We start from the raw sequence: 15,113 nt of genomic DNA, 5'->3' as shown, positions 1-15,113 counted from the left end.
TTCATTTGTTTGTTTTGACATAGGCGGCTGTGGTGAGAGATCTCGAAACGCGATACCCAAATTGAATACATGTCAGCCGCAATCAAAACAGTTATATATATAATTTATATATATATATATATATATATATATATATATATATATATATATATATATATACGTGATACCCAAATTGGGTATATTATATATATATATATATATATATATATATATATATACTGTACATATATAGAACGTGTATATGACTTGTCAAGGACATATCCTTTTTCTATCTATTTATAACCGATATAACCAACATTATTAGAATATTTGCGGTTATTTTGGAACGAATGAGTAACATGAGCCTCCTCAACCACCTCCTCAGAAGGATAGCACATCTACTAGAGTAGATAAAACAGCCGTTTTAACATGGATGACTGATAGAATATTATCGTGAGTAAAAACATATGACTTTTGCCCCCCGATTCGAAGATGTGCTTGCGTTAGTCGAAGTAGGGCGGGGGTGGGAGTGGTGGTGGTTGAGCGAGGTGGGGAGGATGATCACCCCCATCAAGTGTTATTTGTGGTGATGAGGAGTTGGGTTACACCTTCCAATGATTTGAGAGAGAAATGCGGTCTATCAAGCTCAAAGATGCAGGAATTACACCATACGAGGAAGCGAGTGACCTAGTAGGAAAAATGTCACTGCTAGGGTAAAAAGGTTACAGTTCGTTATTCCGAAGGTTCGTTATTCCGAAGGCTCTTTAGTCCGAAGATTCGTTTTTCCGAAGGTTCGTTATTCCGAATTTCATTTTCGGATTAACGAACCTCCGGAATAACGAACCTTCGGAATAACGCCACAAATGTTCGGATTAACGAATCCTTTTTCATTTTCGGATTAACGAACCTCCAAGGTATTGGGAATTTGTGTGTTTCGGATTAACGAACCTTCGGAATAACGAACCTTAGGAATAACGAACCTTCGGAATAACGAACAGCAACCGGGTAAAAATAGGCTGCCTATACATGCCTATCAGTAGTGATGATAATAATGATAATAACAATAATAATAATAATGAAAATAATAATGATAATGATAATAATAATAATAATAATGGTAATAATGATAATGATAATAATAATAATTCAAATAATATATGATAATAATAACAATGACAATGATGATGACTGTATGATTGCAATGGTTTAATAGCCATCACCAGAATGTTTAATTAATGGTTGTGATGTCGTTTTCATCATCATGGTTATCATGATTTTCACTATTATGATTACTGTTAATGTAATTGAATCTATTTCTATTCTATTATTTGTAAAGTGTATGATTACTATTACTTCTGCAACTATCACTATCATTATCACTGGTAATGTTAGTTGCTATCAAAATTGAAAATAGCTTTGTGTTTTTCTTTCTTTCACTTTCATAACTTGTGCAAAAATTGAAGGGTGATTAGGCCTATACAGGGTATACGTCAACACCATCCCCCTCAAAAAATAAAATGAAATAAGAGTGCATGTGAGTGTTTGTTTGTTTGTGTGTGTGTGTGTGTGTGTGTGTGTGTGTGTGTGTGTGTGTGTGTACGGGGTGGGGTGGGGGAGGGGTGATACCACCCATTCCTATAGATTCTGAATGGTGCCATCGTACAAAGCTAGGAAGCTGCTTAATTCGGTCTCTGTTCTTTCTGTAACCAAGTTCTTTCTTTAGAGAGCTGGGAAAGTTAATTGGGGTAGGTGGCTTGGTTGATTATAACGGGAGTAATTAGTCCACTCGAAAGGGATTAACTCCCACTGACGAAACCGCGAGGAAGTTGAACATGGAGTCCATTGCTCGTTGCTATTGGAAGAATGCAAACGAACACTTTTTTCCCCTTTTATACAGGTTTCTGTCATCAAACTGACATCCTCTGGGAACAAAATTTACTTGCGAATATAACTTCGACATAAACGCAAAATTATATGCGGTATGCTCGCTGAAATTATTATTCATTTTCCCCCTTCGTGTATTTTTTATCACATGGTACCTGCTCCATCCTGTATAAACAGCAAAATGCGATTGGCCAAACAGACAATGACCTCATACATCGCGGTGCAGGATGGGATGTCGTTTAGTGCATTTGCCTTTTGGACTGCGAGTAGTCTGTGTGGGAGTCGTACGCGTACGTACGTTCATGTATGCAAACAATCGCCTACGTAATATATGTCCATAAAAAAAGCTATTTGTACATGTGTATTGTACGAAGACGTCCATGCGCGCCGAGCAGCAGCTAGCCTAGTGTGAAGCAAGTGGCGGCCCCAGCAGCGGCGGTAAAAGTTCGTGGCGTATCGTGAGTGAAGAATACACACACTCGCTGTATTGTATGTATGACCGAATACTTGAAGTGCCCCCGAACTGTACAATTTTGAGCCGGCGGTTATCATCGCAGTGTTGTAAATATTCAACAGTTTGAGCCTGAAGTGGTATATACTCTAAAGCACGGATTCAAGGGGATATAAAGATGGATAATATGCCAGATCTGGGTAAGTCTAGTCACAATTTTGGAGGTGAATCGTAAGTTTTGGCTGTCACAACGAAGCCAATATTCTAATCTTGCTGGGTGATTGCTACACGCACACACGCATACCATACGCAGAGAAATGGAAAAGGTCATTTGAGGTAAATGTCAGACTACGATCGGCTAATAAAAGTTGCAATCCAACGCACGTACAATGTAGGACTGTGCCAACTTATGCCCGTCGCCAATCGAATTTCCACATAGAAAACCTGCAAGTTATGTCAATAATGGTACGGTAGGTGCAATACAGGTTGTTCTTGTAATGGGTAACATCATATCTTGTTCCAAGAAGAGAGCAGTTGAGTTACAGTTGCACATCCATAAGGAAAGCATGTGGTGTGTGTGTGTGTTGGAAAGGCATCGAATTGCACCACGTCTTCTTGTGTGTAACAATCAAAATGGATCACTAGGGTAGGTCCCCTATGACCAGCGATAACTGTGTACGTTGCTATATTTGGAGGTATGGCCACAAGCTCTACGAAATGTTCATAGATCTAACATTTGCTAGAACTTGTTCTAGACTTCTCTCTATAAATCATCGATCATAGCTGACTAGTGATAGCATAGCAATTAGTAGACAGAAAGATCCGTCTGTCCGGAGGACTCTTTTATATTTTGCCATTAACGCTGTCCTCCGTAGACAGACGGAAGGTATCAGTACCCATTGCTGTATGGATGTTCTTAACCACTGTCTCTATGAAAAATTGGGTGAGGTACCTCGCCCTTCTCGATTGCGTCTAATTCACGGCCCTAGGTCGGCAAATTCAAGCTTGTATAGTGAAATCAACTTTTCAAGAATACACTACACTCACCAGATTAATGAATAATCCAACATTTTGGTAGAATTTTCAACGTAAAACACACATCAACCAGCCCGTCGCGTCGTCACATTCAAACTGCAGAAACATACAGTATGAATCTATTAGCCAATCACATGCGAGGTAGTTTCTACATGTTTTTTTTACTAAAACACGTACGTGTACCTCGCATGTGATTGGCTTACAGATTCAAAATGGTGACTTACAGCTAGCGAACGACGATGTTGCGATATGGATAAAATTTCTGCATTATAACCGAGTTATTGTGAGTATTTCGATTGCACAATGTGAGAAATTTCCCCCAAATATTGCTGCATAATGTGTCATGTCATGTCAAACTTGTTTGAATGTAAAAAAGCTGTCTGAAATTTGGTTTATCGTATCTGTGGGCGACTGCTCCACACAGGAGCCGGAATCATTGACTTCGGTCTGTATACGGAGGGGATCTGTGAAGCCAGACGCAGTCTCCGCGGAACATTCCCCGACGGACAGATGCAGACCGATCTTTTGGTCAAAGCAATTAGCAGCTTCTTCCATAGACCCACTTAAAGGGACGCAGTCCTCATGAAATTTTAAAAAATATGTTGTTGTTGGTACCTCCAATGAACTACTTTCATCAAAAACAAACTTTCAAGTCACCAAATAAGCTCGTACATTTCGGTTAAAAAAGTGTGACTCTGCAAATGAGCAAGTCTTGGCGGAGAGTCATACGTCATCGATGCACAACTCTTTCCAGCGGTGTTCTGCTCGTCATCCCTAGTTATTTATAAATACATGTTTACTATTTATTTTCATATTGATTGTATATATAGATAAGCTTGAAATATTTTGTTTGAAATAATGAAATCACATATTGTCACATTTTATGAAAAAATCAGATATGATCATTTTGAACACTTAAATTGGTTTTCTGAGGCACGGCTGTCAACTTGAGAGTAGGGCATCAATGACGTTGCACCTTTTGGCAGGCTCTTACACGATCGCTTGCAGGAATTATTGGTTAAAAATCGCGTACGAAGACAATTTTTGATGTCCACGCGTATAAATTGGTGAAAGGTTATATTTTTTACTCTTCTTAATGATCAGTACAGGGTCAATCCACGTCAAATCATCCAATTTTCAGAAAAGTTGTCACCCGACCCCCTCCGATTTTCTTTAAAATCACACCAAATGTTCCCCAAAGTGTCTGACGGAAAATCCCAAAATATTTTGCCCCAAGGTCAATTGGTTGCTAAGATACAGCCTCACATAGCAACCAATGCGCATTCCAAAATATCAGTTAAAAGAAAATTAGGCATTTTTGATTGATTGTGGTAGCATGGATATTTATGCAAAAGTGTTCATTATCTGGAAATTGAGAGAACTTTATAGTCTTTGCAAGAAAAAATGACTGCGACGCGTAATTGACTTTTCGTCAACGTGCACGAGGTCACCGAAAATGGTGTTAAATGTTAATTTTGAAAATTTCAAAGCATATTTAGATGCTAATATCTTCCACATTTCATCACCTCAGGTTCTAAGATATTATGCTGTTGAAGGCTTTGACTTGCTCAGTAATTTTGAAAAAAATCAGCGGATTCGTGCTCACCGTTTTTACGGAGAGCGCCCTCAAAGTTGACAAAAATGAAAAATGTGTCAAATTCAAGGTCACGGATCACCTTTCGTCCCACCTAGGAATGGCATCATTTTTTGTGTATTGATAGACATTTACCTATATTATCTTGGGTTACCAAAGAAATTTTGCTACCGAAATGTTAAATGGTACATTTACCCCACTGAAAATGGTCGTAAACGGCCAAATTTCCATGTAATATCACATATTGGGTTTAGAGGACATGTCAAATGTCCATGCTTTCAAGATGAAAAGCCGTAGCCCTGTGATATTTGCTGTAGGGGTAGTCTGTAATACATATTTTAGTAATATATACCACAAAACACTTTCATTATATAATAATGACCTTGAAATTTAATCCAAAATTTGATAAAAACAATAAGTCGCTCTATTTTCCTCATTGCACTGCATGTAATATGTGTTTTGAATGACTTTTCACAGAGCAATATTTCAAGAATTATGAAAGCTGACAGCCTGCCATATTATGGTTCTAAAATATTTGTGCTCTTCTTTCAGATTTAGTGTCAATTTGATCATGAATGTTATACCCTTGACCTTGAAGTGCTTCTAAAAATAGCTGTAAATTTGTTAACTACAAATTACACACACAACAGGTGTTTTATGGCATAACATACTAGTGATTCTTTCACAAACACAAAAGTTTTTATGGTGTAAATGTTATATACTGGAATAACTATAGGTTCTTGCAAGATATAATGTCCGATTAATTACTTTGTTCTGACAATGACCCTGAATTTATGACCTTCAAAATCAGGAGAAATGTCTATTCCTACCCATAAAGACCTGTATTTACACTGTAAGTACATAATATGGACATTGTGCTCAACACAAGATTCTTATTCTAGCCTGTGAAAAGCACATTAAAAGCACTGAGTGTCTTCTTTTTTGGAGGGATTTGTTCTGTAACTTATGACAATTCAAAAATCATTTCCATTCCTATATATTTTCTTGTTTTTGGTAAATGTGTTATGTATTTCTTTGTTTTTTATTTTCTACAGCATTTTTTTTTATTGGAAATTGTCACAGTCCACTTTTTCTACCATAATTTGAATAGAATTAATCAATCAAAGTGATAGATAGTAAAAATGGTAAATTTTCTATGACTTTTACCAAAAAGCACTGTTTTCCATAGGAAATGCACACGAAATCACAAAATATTACTGTACCCTTTTGTGATTGAAATTGAGGGTCATTGTCAGAACAAAGTAATTAATTGTAACATATCTTGCAAGCACATATAGATTAATTCCAGTTTATAACATTTACACCATAAAAACTTTTGTGTTTGTGAAAGAATCACTAGTAATAGTTATGCCATAAAACACCTGTTGTGTGTGTAATTTGTAGTTAACAAATTTACAGCTATTTTTAGAAGCACTTCAAGGTCAAGGGTATAACATTCATGATCAAATTGACACTAAATCTGAAAGAAGAGCACAAATAGTTTAGAACCTTAATATGGTAGGCTGTCAGCTTTCATAGTTCTTGAAATATTGCTCTGTGAAAAGTCATTCAAAACACATATTACATGCAGTGCAATGAGGAAAATAGAGCGACTTATTGTTTTTATCAAATTTTGGATTAAATTTCAAGGTCATTATTATGTAATGAAAGTGTTTTGTGGTATATATTACTAAAATATGTATTACAGTCTACCCCTACAGCAAATATCACAGGGCTACGGCTTTTCATCTTGAAAGCATGGACATTTGAAATGTCCTCTAAACTCTATATGTGATATTACATGGAAATTTGGCCGTTTACGACCATTTTCAGTGGGGTAAATGTACCATTTAACATTTCGGTAGCAAAATTTCTTTGGTAACCCAAGATAATATAGGTAAATGTCTATCAATACACAAAAATTGATGCCATTCCTAGGTGGGACGAGGGGTGATCCGTGACCTTGAATTTGACACATTTTTCATTTTTGTCAACTTTGAGGGCGCTCTCCGTAAAAACGGTGAGCACGAATCCGCTGATTTTTTTCAAAATTACTGAGCAAGTCAAAGCCTTCAACAGCATAATATCTTAGAACCTGAGGTGATGAAATGTGGAAGATATTAGCATCTAAATATGCTTTGAAATTTTCAAAATTAACATTCAACACCATTTTCGGTGACCTCGTGCACGTTAACGAAAAGTCAATTTCGCGTCACAGTCACTTTTTCTTGCAAAGACTATAAAGTTCTCTCAATTTCCAGATAATGAACACTTTTGCATAAATATCCATGCTACCACAATCAATCAAAAATGCCTAATTTTCTTTTAACTAATATTTTGGAATGCGCACTGGTTGCTATGTGAGGCTGTATCTTAGCAACCAATTGACCTTGGGGCGAAATATTTTGGGATTTTCCGTCAGACACTTTGGGGAACATTTGGTGCGATTTTAAAGAAAATCGGAGGGGGTCGGGTGACAAGCACTGGATGATTTGACGTGGATTGACCCTACAGTGAAAATCTCGGGACTGCTTCCCTTTAATATGATTTACATATAGCATACCCTTCAGGGTCTGAAGATTTAACAAAGTGCAGAGTGCAATGGTGCGCGCACATCAGTCAAATCAATCAATCAAAATTTGTTTACAACTTTTTATATGTTGTAGGTTTCTAGTGTATCGTATAGTAGGTGTCCAACACATCGACACTGTACACATACATTGAAACCGACACCCCTCTGGCTCTTTATATACACAACTTGTATTGCGCATAAAGAACGAACTTTCACGCTCAAGACCACGTGCAGTGGTTTTGCATTCTTCAGTGGGGATTTGAAGATGTCCAAATATTACTGAAAAAAACAATAAACAAGAATAACAGCAAAACAATGATATCGTAGATTATAAATGCACACTATTGGAAAAGCATTACACCCCATCTACGTGCATTTCACACGTATGGTCAATAGAGGGTAGGGGTGTTGGTTTCAAAATTACGGCGCAACTGAGTGCGTCAAAATAAGAGCCTACCTGTTAGAAGCAGGTGAAACCTTGGTCTTGGAGTGTGTACCGCAAATCACGTTTTTAGTGTGTGCTTTTGAATTCAGAGTATTTTCTTTACATGTGAGTAAAATTTCAGGCAAATTGTGAGATATTTTAAGTATCTATTGATAGAAAGGTATTAGGGTGTTGATGTATTGGATACCCAACTATACCGGCAACCACTCGTATCTTCTTCAGAGAGTATGAAACTTTTTCTAATCAGCCAGGCCGGTGAGCTACAGAATACAGTACACACTCACTGTCTCTCTCTGTCACCATCATCAGCATAGGTCCTAACATTAGTGATTTTAATCTACTGGTCTATCAAAAATGCATACATAAAATGAGATTAGCTCAGCGTAGCAGCTGAAGAATTTACACTTCAGTGGAAGTGCTACAGTTCCCAGCCGTCCAGCGCTAGATTAGATTTCTAATTCTGTAGACCCCAGACAGTACATAAGTATATTGCACATCCAGTCATAAAGCAAGCTGCCCATAATTTGACCATAACACCATCCAAAAATTTGTCTGCCGACTATTGGTAGTATGTGTATAGAAACCTACAATGCCATTGCTTGTGGTCTAATTTAGGCATGGGAGGTCATTTACATTAGCTACGGGTGAATTTACCTTAGAACATTTTTCTTTGAGTTACCTTTTTTGAAGACAGAGATCAGAAACAGTACATACATTGACTATAGTAAAATTAAACATAAACTAATATTGACTGCTTCTGTGAAATCAACTGAGAATAGCAAACACAGTAGCTTGCCTGAGTTCAGGTTAGGAATGTGTAATTGTTGTAGGATGCATGTTCAAATGCTCTCATTTCTCCTTGGCACGATTCCAAGTCGGATCGATTGCATTAGGAAGATCTAGACTTTTGCAAAGATATTGAATAACAATTTAAAGCCAGTGTGTGTATATTGTAGATACATAGCTATTTGCCATTATTTTCCTTTCAAATTCAGTACAACCCTGTGCACAGTCCAGTATATTGTGATGTATTAAACAACCCAGCCACAGATTGATCTATTATCACCCACAAATAGAATGACATGTTCAATGCAAAAATCCACAAGTATAACATTTTAAAGAAAATTTCATAGGCCTACTTCCAGTACACAATGGTTTATATCCTGAAGCTCACCAAAAGCAGATCAATGCAAAACCAAGCAAAGAGAGGAAACCTTCATCTAACAAATAATAAATGATTGGAATTCTCTGTCTGAGTATGTGGTCAGTGCTCCATTGGTGATCACATTCAAGACCAGACTTGACCGGATATAAGCCAATGATTCAGCCCTTCATACTACTTGTATTATACATGTAGAAGAAACTAACTGAGAACACAGAAAAGTGGCAGATAAATGACTAGCCAGTGAGGTGCAGAATTACCATGTAGAGTAGTTCACAGAGTTGCTTCATTGATACTAGCTGATTATTGTTAGGCACCTCTGGTGATGTACTGTAAAAGTGGTTTCTTTCGCGGTGGTTTTATTTTTGCGCTTTGAGGTTGGACCGCGAATTTAACATCACGCGAAAATGTTTTGAACTCGCCGCTTGTTACAACGCTATTGCGCACATGCACACAAGAAGATTCTGCGCATTGAGTGTATTGATGGTCAACATACACACAGCGATACCGCGCAATGTAGGTACAAGCATGTCATAAAGCACTCGAGAGATGGAATTTCAGATAAGCCCGCCTTTAATTTTGATTTGTATTGAATAAATAAGAGAATAATTGGATTATAGTTTTGGGTTTTCATGTGCAAAATAAAGCAGTTTTTGCCGACTGTGAATTCACAGATTTTGCCGACCGCGAATTTAAACACGCGCGAAAAAGTCGCCACCGATGGAAACCGCGAAGTACCCAAGGACCTGACATCATTAGGCTGTTTTCTAGTTCTGGTTTACAGCTGTATGTCCGCTGGGCAACTTCAGTGGGTGTAAATACAGTACCCTGCCCTTTGTGAGAAGTGATTCCTTTTTATGCCTCCGCCACGAAGTGGTGCCGGAGGCATTATGTTTTCGGGTTGTCCGTCCGTCCGTCCGTCCGTCCGTCCTTCCGTCCGTCCGTCCGTCCGTCCGTCCGTCCGTCCTTCCGTCCGTCCTTCCGTCCGTCCGTAATGAATTTTGTGGACAGGGTAACTATCAAAACCTTTTGAGGTATCTTAATGAAACTTGGCATGTATGTGTATTAGGGGGTGAAGTTGTGCCTATCAACTTTTGGGTGCACATGCTCAAGGTCAAAGGTCAAAAGGTCAAGGTCAAATACATAGAATTTCACTATTTCCACCATATCTATGCAATGCCTGAAGATATTTTCTTGAAACTTAGTGTATACATGTATTACCCAATTAAAATTCTCTGGGGAAAGTTTGAGTCATGAGGTCAAAGGTCAAAGGTCAAAAGGTCAAGTAAATATATTAAACTTCCCCTTTTTTCTCTGTACCTTGGAAATTGTTCAAGGTATCTTCATGGAACATAGTATGGTATACATGTACTGACTGGCAGTAATTATTTAGAGTTATGGGTTCATGGGGTCAAAGGTCAGGGGTCAAAGGTCAGGGGCAACACTTCAAACTTTACTATTTCCCTCATGTTTATGCAATGCCGGCAGGATTTTTTTTTTTTTTACACTTGGTGTATACATGTATAACCTAATAGAAATTCTCTGGAAAGATTTTTTTTCTTTTGTTTTTGCCTCAAAGGTCAAAAGGTCAAAGATAAGTGAAAGTGCTGAACTAAGTTTTTCCTCCATATTTCGGAAGTGGCTCAAGTTATCTTGAAACTTACTACATATGTATGCATGTTATGCCTGACAGTGATTATCTTATCAATTTCAGGGTCAAAGGCCTGATGAAAATGGTAACAATTTACTATTCAATACAGAAATTGCACTTTTTCTCCATACCTTGAAAATTACTCAATGCGTAAATGTATGAATGGGTCAAAGTCAAGGTAAAGTCCTTAAATCCCAAATACATGCTCTCTATTCATCCAATTAAACCAGGACAAGGCAGGTGAACATTCAACACATTTGTGACAAACTTGTCATTTTAATATTTTGCCAATTATGTGAAAATGTAATCACACTTTGTCCACATGTACTATTTAGACCTATTAGGAGAATCATGCATTATTGCGGAGGCATACCAGTCGCCATAGCGACATTTCTAGTCATTCATGTTATTGCTTCTTTTATTGTGTGGTTTGTAACACTCTGAGAGTACATGGGCCCTCTTGATGTCCTGTCTGAGAGACGAGAGTGTTTTGCCTCTTTTTATACAAGATATTACCTACATAGGCTAGATAGAACACAATGTTTGAATAAACAGTACAGGTTGATTCACACACTTAAACACATATTGGAGTAACAAACTTAGTTCAATCAAAAATGTTGATGTCACATTGTAATGGACCTTCTTCACGTAAAAGTGTTAGAAAGTTGTTGAAATGAAATTTAGTGCATTGCATGGTCACAAAACAATCATTATCTGTGGGCTTGTGTATGGTTGACATAAAGAAAGGGGAAAAGTAAAAAAGAAAGGAGATGGCTTCAAAACTTTTTGCTAGCGCATTTCGGGCAAGCATTTTTTCTCATTCCAAAACACTTGGCTGACTTTGATTTTCACTTGCCCTGGCAATTGGACTAGTGCTTATGTAGCACCTTGATTTACAGATCTGTAAGTAATATTCCAAGGAAATGGTAGATTGGAAATATTCCACAAACATTGCCAAAATGAATCGTCGCTCTGAACCTAATTTAGAGCCACATTTACAGGCAGCCTATGTTGTCTATGCTATCACACAGATAGTTGTATGGTTACGGCTTTTGAGTCTTATGTTTCACTACATTCAATAAAAAAAAAAGCATTTGTCTTGCTTTGACCTCTTTGTTAGATGTTAATGTCCTCTAAGATTTCATTTGATTTGCAAGGTAGGAAAAAACAACAACTCAACATACAATGTACAACAAATGGTTTTGATTTGGCATGTGAATTGCCATGACACACTCCATCTCAAAGACTTTCTTGATTGTTGGGCAGTGTGATGCACAAGGTCAAATATTTCTGTCTCTTTGTGTGATGGAATAAGCCAGCAGAATGGCGAAATCATAATTTTTCATCAAATTAGTAGTAGAAGAACCAACTTTGTTTTGCTGAATCTTTCACACACACAAAAAAATGTAATTCATCCCAGGCACAACAAGAGGAAGTGATATGTCCATATGTTTTGTTGACTGTGCACAAATGTTTTGCTTGTTACATCCCTCATGCTTCATTAGTAGGTGAAAGATCACAAGCTTCGAGTTTTGCATTAAAGTTGTCAAATATCAGTTTCATGTTAATTGAAGCACATTTCAGGCATTGTGGCAATGACATTGTCTGTACAGTACATCAAGGGTCAAACATATTTCCACTGTACAAGTACGTGTGGAGAAGCTGCCATACATACCGCAGCATATCATATCATGTGGTGTATGGTGGTACATGTATTATCCGTGCAGTGTCACCAAAGGGTACTGGTTATTGGTCATTTCTGTCATATTGTATATTGACTAAATTCCTAACAGACAGACATTACCACAATTGCGTCTGCTGCGTGCACAAATGAGGCAAAGGTAGATTATTATACTGAAGCTGCATTATTAACATTTGAGGAAACGAAATGGATGAAAAAATGGTTTGTTGTGAGTAGTGTTCGAAATCATGGAACACACACTGCACATATGACATTAATATACATTGAAAGATGATGAAGGTTATCAATATTTTTCTTCCAATCGAAAGCATATTTTTTCTTTCCATGCTTAGAATCCAACCAGTCGTGGTCCAGGTGCTGTCAGAAATGTGAGGCATTGAAGGTTTTTATGTCTAATTTCCAACAGATTTTATTTCCTCTCCCGAAAGGATGCCAGAGGTACATGTATTTTTTAAGGGTTTTCTGTCTGTACACCCCAGATCACAGAATTTTAAGAAATTGTACAAATTGTACACTGTACCTATCAGTAGATTTTCCTTTTCTGAGTAGATTTTAAACAGATGCCTACATTGTATACAATTTTGGTCAGAGGTCAAAGGTCACTGAACTTGGGTAAACATTATAGTGAGAATGACATTTCCAATGTAACTTCAGCTAGGAATGTGCAATTGTATAATATGGCAGTATTTTAGAAATATGTGATCAAATAGTAATCAACATTTTAACACTAACAGCAATGAAATGTGAAGGTCAGAGGTCAGTGTACTTTAGCACACCCCCCCCCCCACCCCCCCTCCATTTCCATAGGAATTTCACATAGGAATGTCTAGTGGTAATGAACTTTAGCTGAAAGGGTAGAATGAATTGGGCATCATTTGCTCTAAACATAATAATTGTGATAGGTCAAAGGTCAAGGGTCACTGTGCTTGGGTTACACTATTCTCTCGCCAAATTGCTTGTCTGCCCCTAACTTATAGATGTGTTCACTGACAATATTATTTAGATTGTATGAAGAATAATGGAAATTATGTTCGGTTGCCGGAAATGTTGGATTGAGATTACATTCAAAGGTCACTAAAATGTAGCAAAAAAAAGAAGAAAAAAAGTAAGTTTCTTGCCATTACATGTACAAATGTACAATGTAACTTCTCTAGGAAATCCAATATGACATTGACGGGGGGGGGGGGGGGGGGGGGGGATGGGCATCTGAATTGACTGCATGTGCTGTAGTCAAATTGTTCTAGGTTAATTGTTCAGTTTATGTCATTTGTACAATTAGTTTGTACACAAATGAAATTGAGTTCAATTTCATACACTACATTTTGTAGGCCTATATTGTACATCTGTATTATGCTTGCTGAATTGCTCATGGAGGGAACTTAAGAATAGTAACACTTAAATTAGTTTTTGTCCACAACTTGGGCTGTAGACCTTCACTGATGCCATGTGAAAGGCAGCTATAATTAAAAGTGTATGCGTCCTCCCTAATTTCCATCAATGTCATCCCTTTAAACCATAACTTGGCATCCCTGCAGTATTTTGTACATTAATAGCACAATGTTTGGGTCCAAGTTTGGTGATGAAAAGTGAGGAAGTTATCCAAACAATATGCCATTTGTGATTAATGCAGTATACTTAAATTGCAGGGGGTGGGGGATGGGGAGAAGTTTATTTGACACATGCAGAAATATTAAAGGAGTCATTGACAGCTAGATTAGACATGACATTATATTGAAATCTGATACAGTGGATGATAAAGATCCATTTAAAGTTCCAGCAAAATTCTCACTGCAGTGACTTTAATGATAGTTTTGTAATACTGTACAAAGGATGTTAAGTCTTCACCAAGCCCTTTTGTGCCATGAAATGATACAACAAAGCCCCACAAGCACATTTGTACATAGAATGATCCTTGTGAAGAAACAATGCATCTCAGAGAAAGAGGCTAGATCAAGTCGACGTACATGTGCGTGTAGCAACAGATGATTCCCCTCAGAAACGTGGCCCTTTCAGCGAGGTTACAGCAGTGAGCTAGCTGTCTTCATTAGGTCAGTACCAACCAAGAGGACAGGAAGCCTGTGGGAAGGTTAGGAGGCTGGAGTAACCTTTGTGGTGTCCGCACAACTCCAGGAAAAAAACGGTCGCTTTTCGTCCTTTCAGGAATCGCTACTAATCAAAACTGACAGGTCACCTGACTGCCCCCTGTCTGTTTCTCACACCAAGTTCTTGCTGAAGTTTCAGGCAGCTTCTGTTTACACCAAGCATAACAACAGAAACTGTCGACTCCACAGGTAAATCAGCAACTGCTATTTAAATAAGGAAAATGTATGAGCTTAATCAAAATAGGAAATGAAATTTGAAGATATTTTAGTACCATCACCGATGAAGTATTCTGCTGGCGAGGTAATTGCCAGGAAACTATTCATTTCTTGTGGTCAGCCCATGTAATCATGAATATTTAGAATGAACAGCCCTGACTGATCCTCAAAATAAACGGAGCCCTGCATGCCGGCATTCCTCCTCATGGCGGACAAAGCATTCTCGCAATCAGACGTCACTGCCAAGGATAGAGAACATTCACCTTTTCAAACAAGGGCTCCATTCATAAAGCGTCTTTGTTTTCTCACCCCCAAAAGCC

At 37.8% G+C, this 15,113-nt stretch overlaps 1 protein-coding gene across 1 annotated transcript in view; it reads left to right on the top strand.

Moving 5' to 3' along the window:
* Positions 1 to 2,336: 2,336 nt before the first annotated feature.
* The window catches only part of LOC139713479 (uncharacterized), a gene marked incomplete at its 3' end in the record, with an annotated part of 64,915 nt that continues 52,138 nt past the window's right edge, over positions 2,337 to 15,113 (top strand). The window contains exon 1 of the mRNA XM_071625207.1: positions 2,337 to 2,514. Within this exon, the coding sequence (XP_071481308.1) occupies positions 2,493 to 2,514 (22 nt within the window). The remainder of the gene's footprint in view (positions 2,515 to 15,113) is intronic.

Source organism: Diadema antillarum, unplaced genomic scaffold (assembly GCF_040938485.1).
Source record: "Diadema antillarum isolate AM-2024a unplaced genomic scaffold, OU_Dant_1.0 seq00001983_RagTag, whole genome shotgun sequence".
Lineage (NCBI taxonomy): Eukaryota > Metazoa > Echinodermata > Echinoidea > Diadematoida > Diadematidae > Diadema > Diadema antillarum.
Note: the sequence above shows the minus strand (reverse complement) of the source record. Positions and strands in the feature narration are given on the sequence as shown.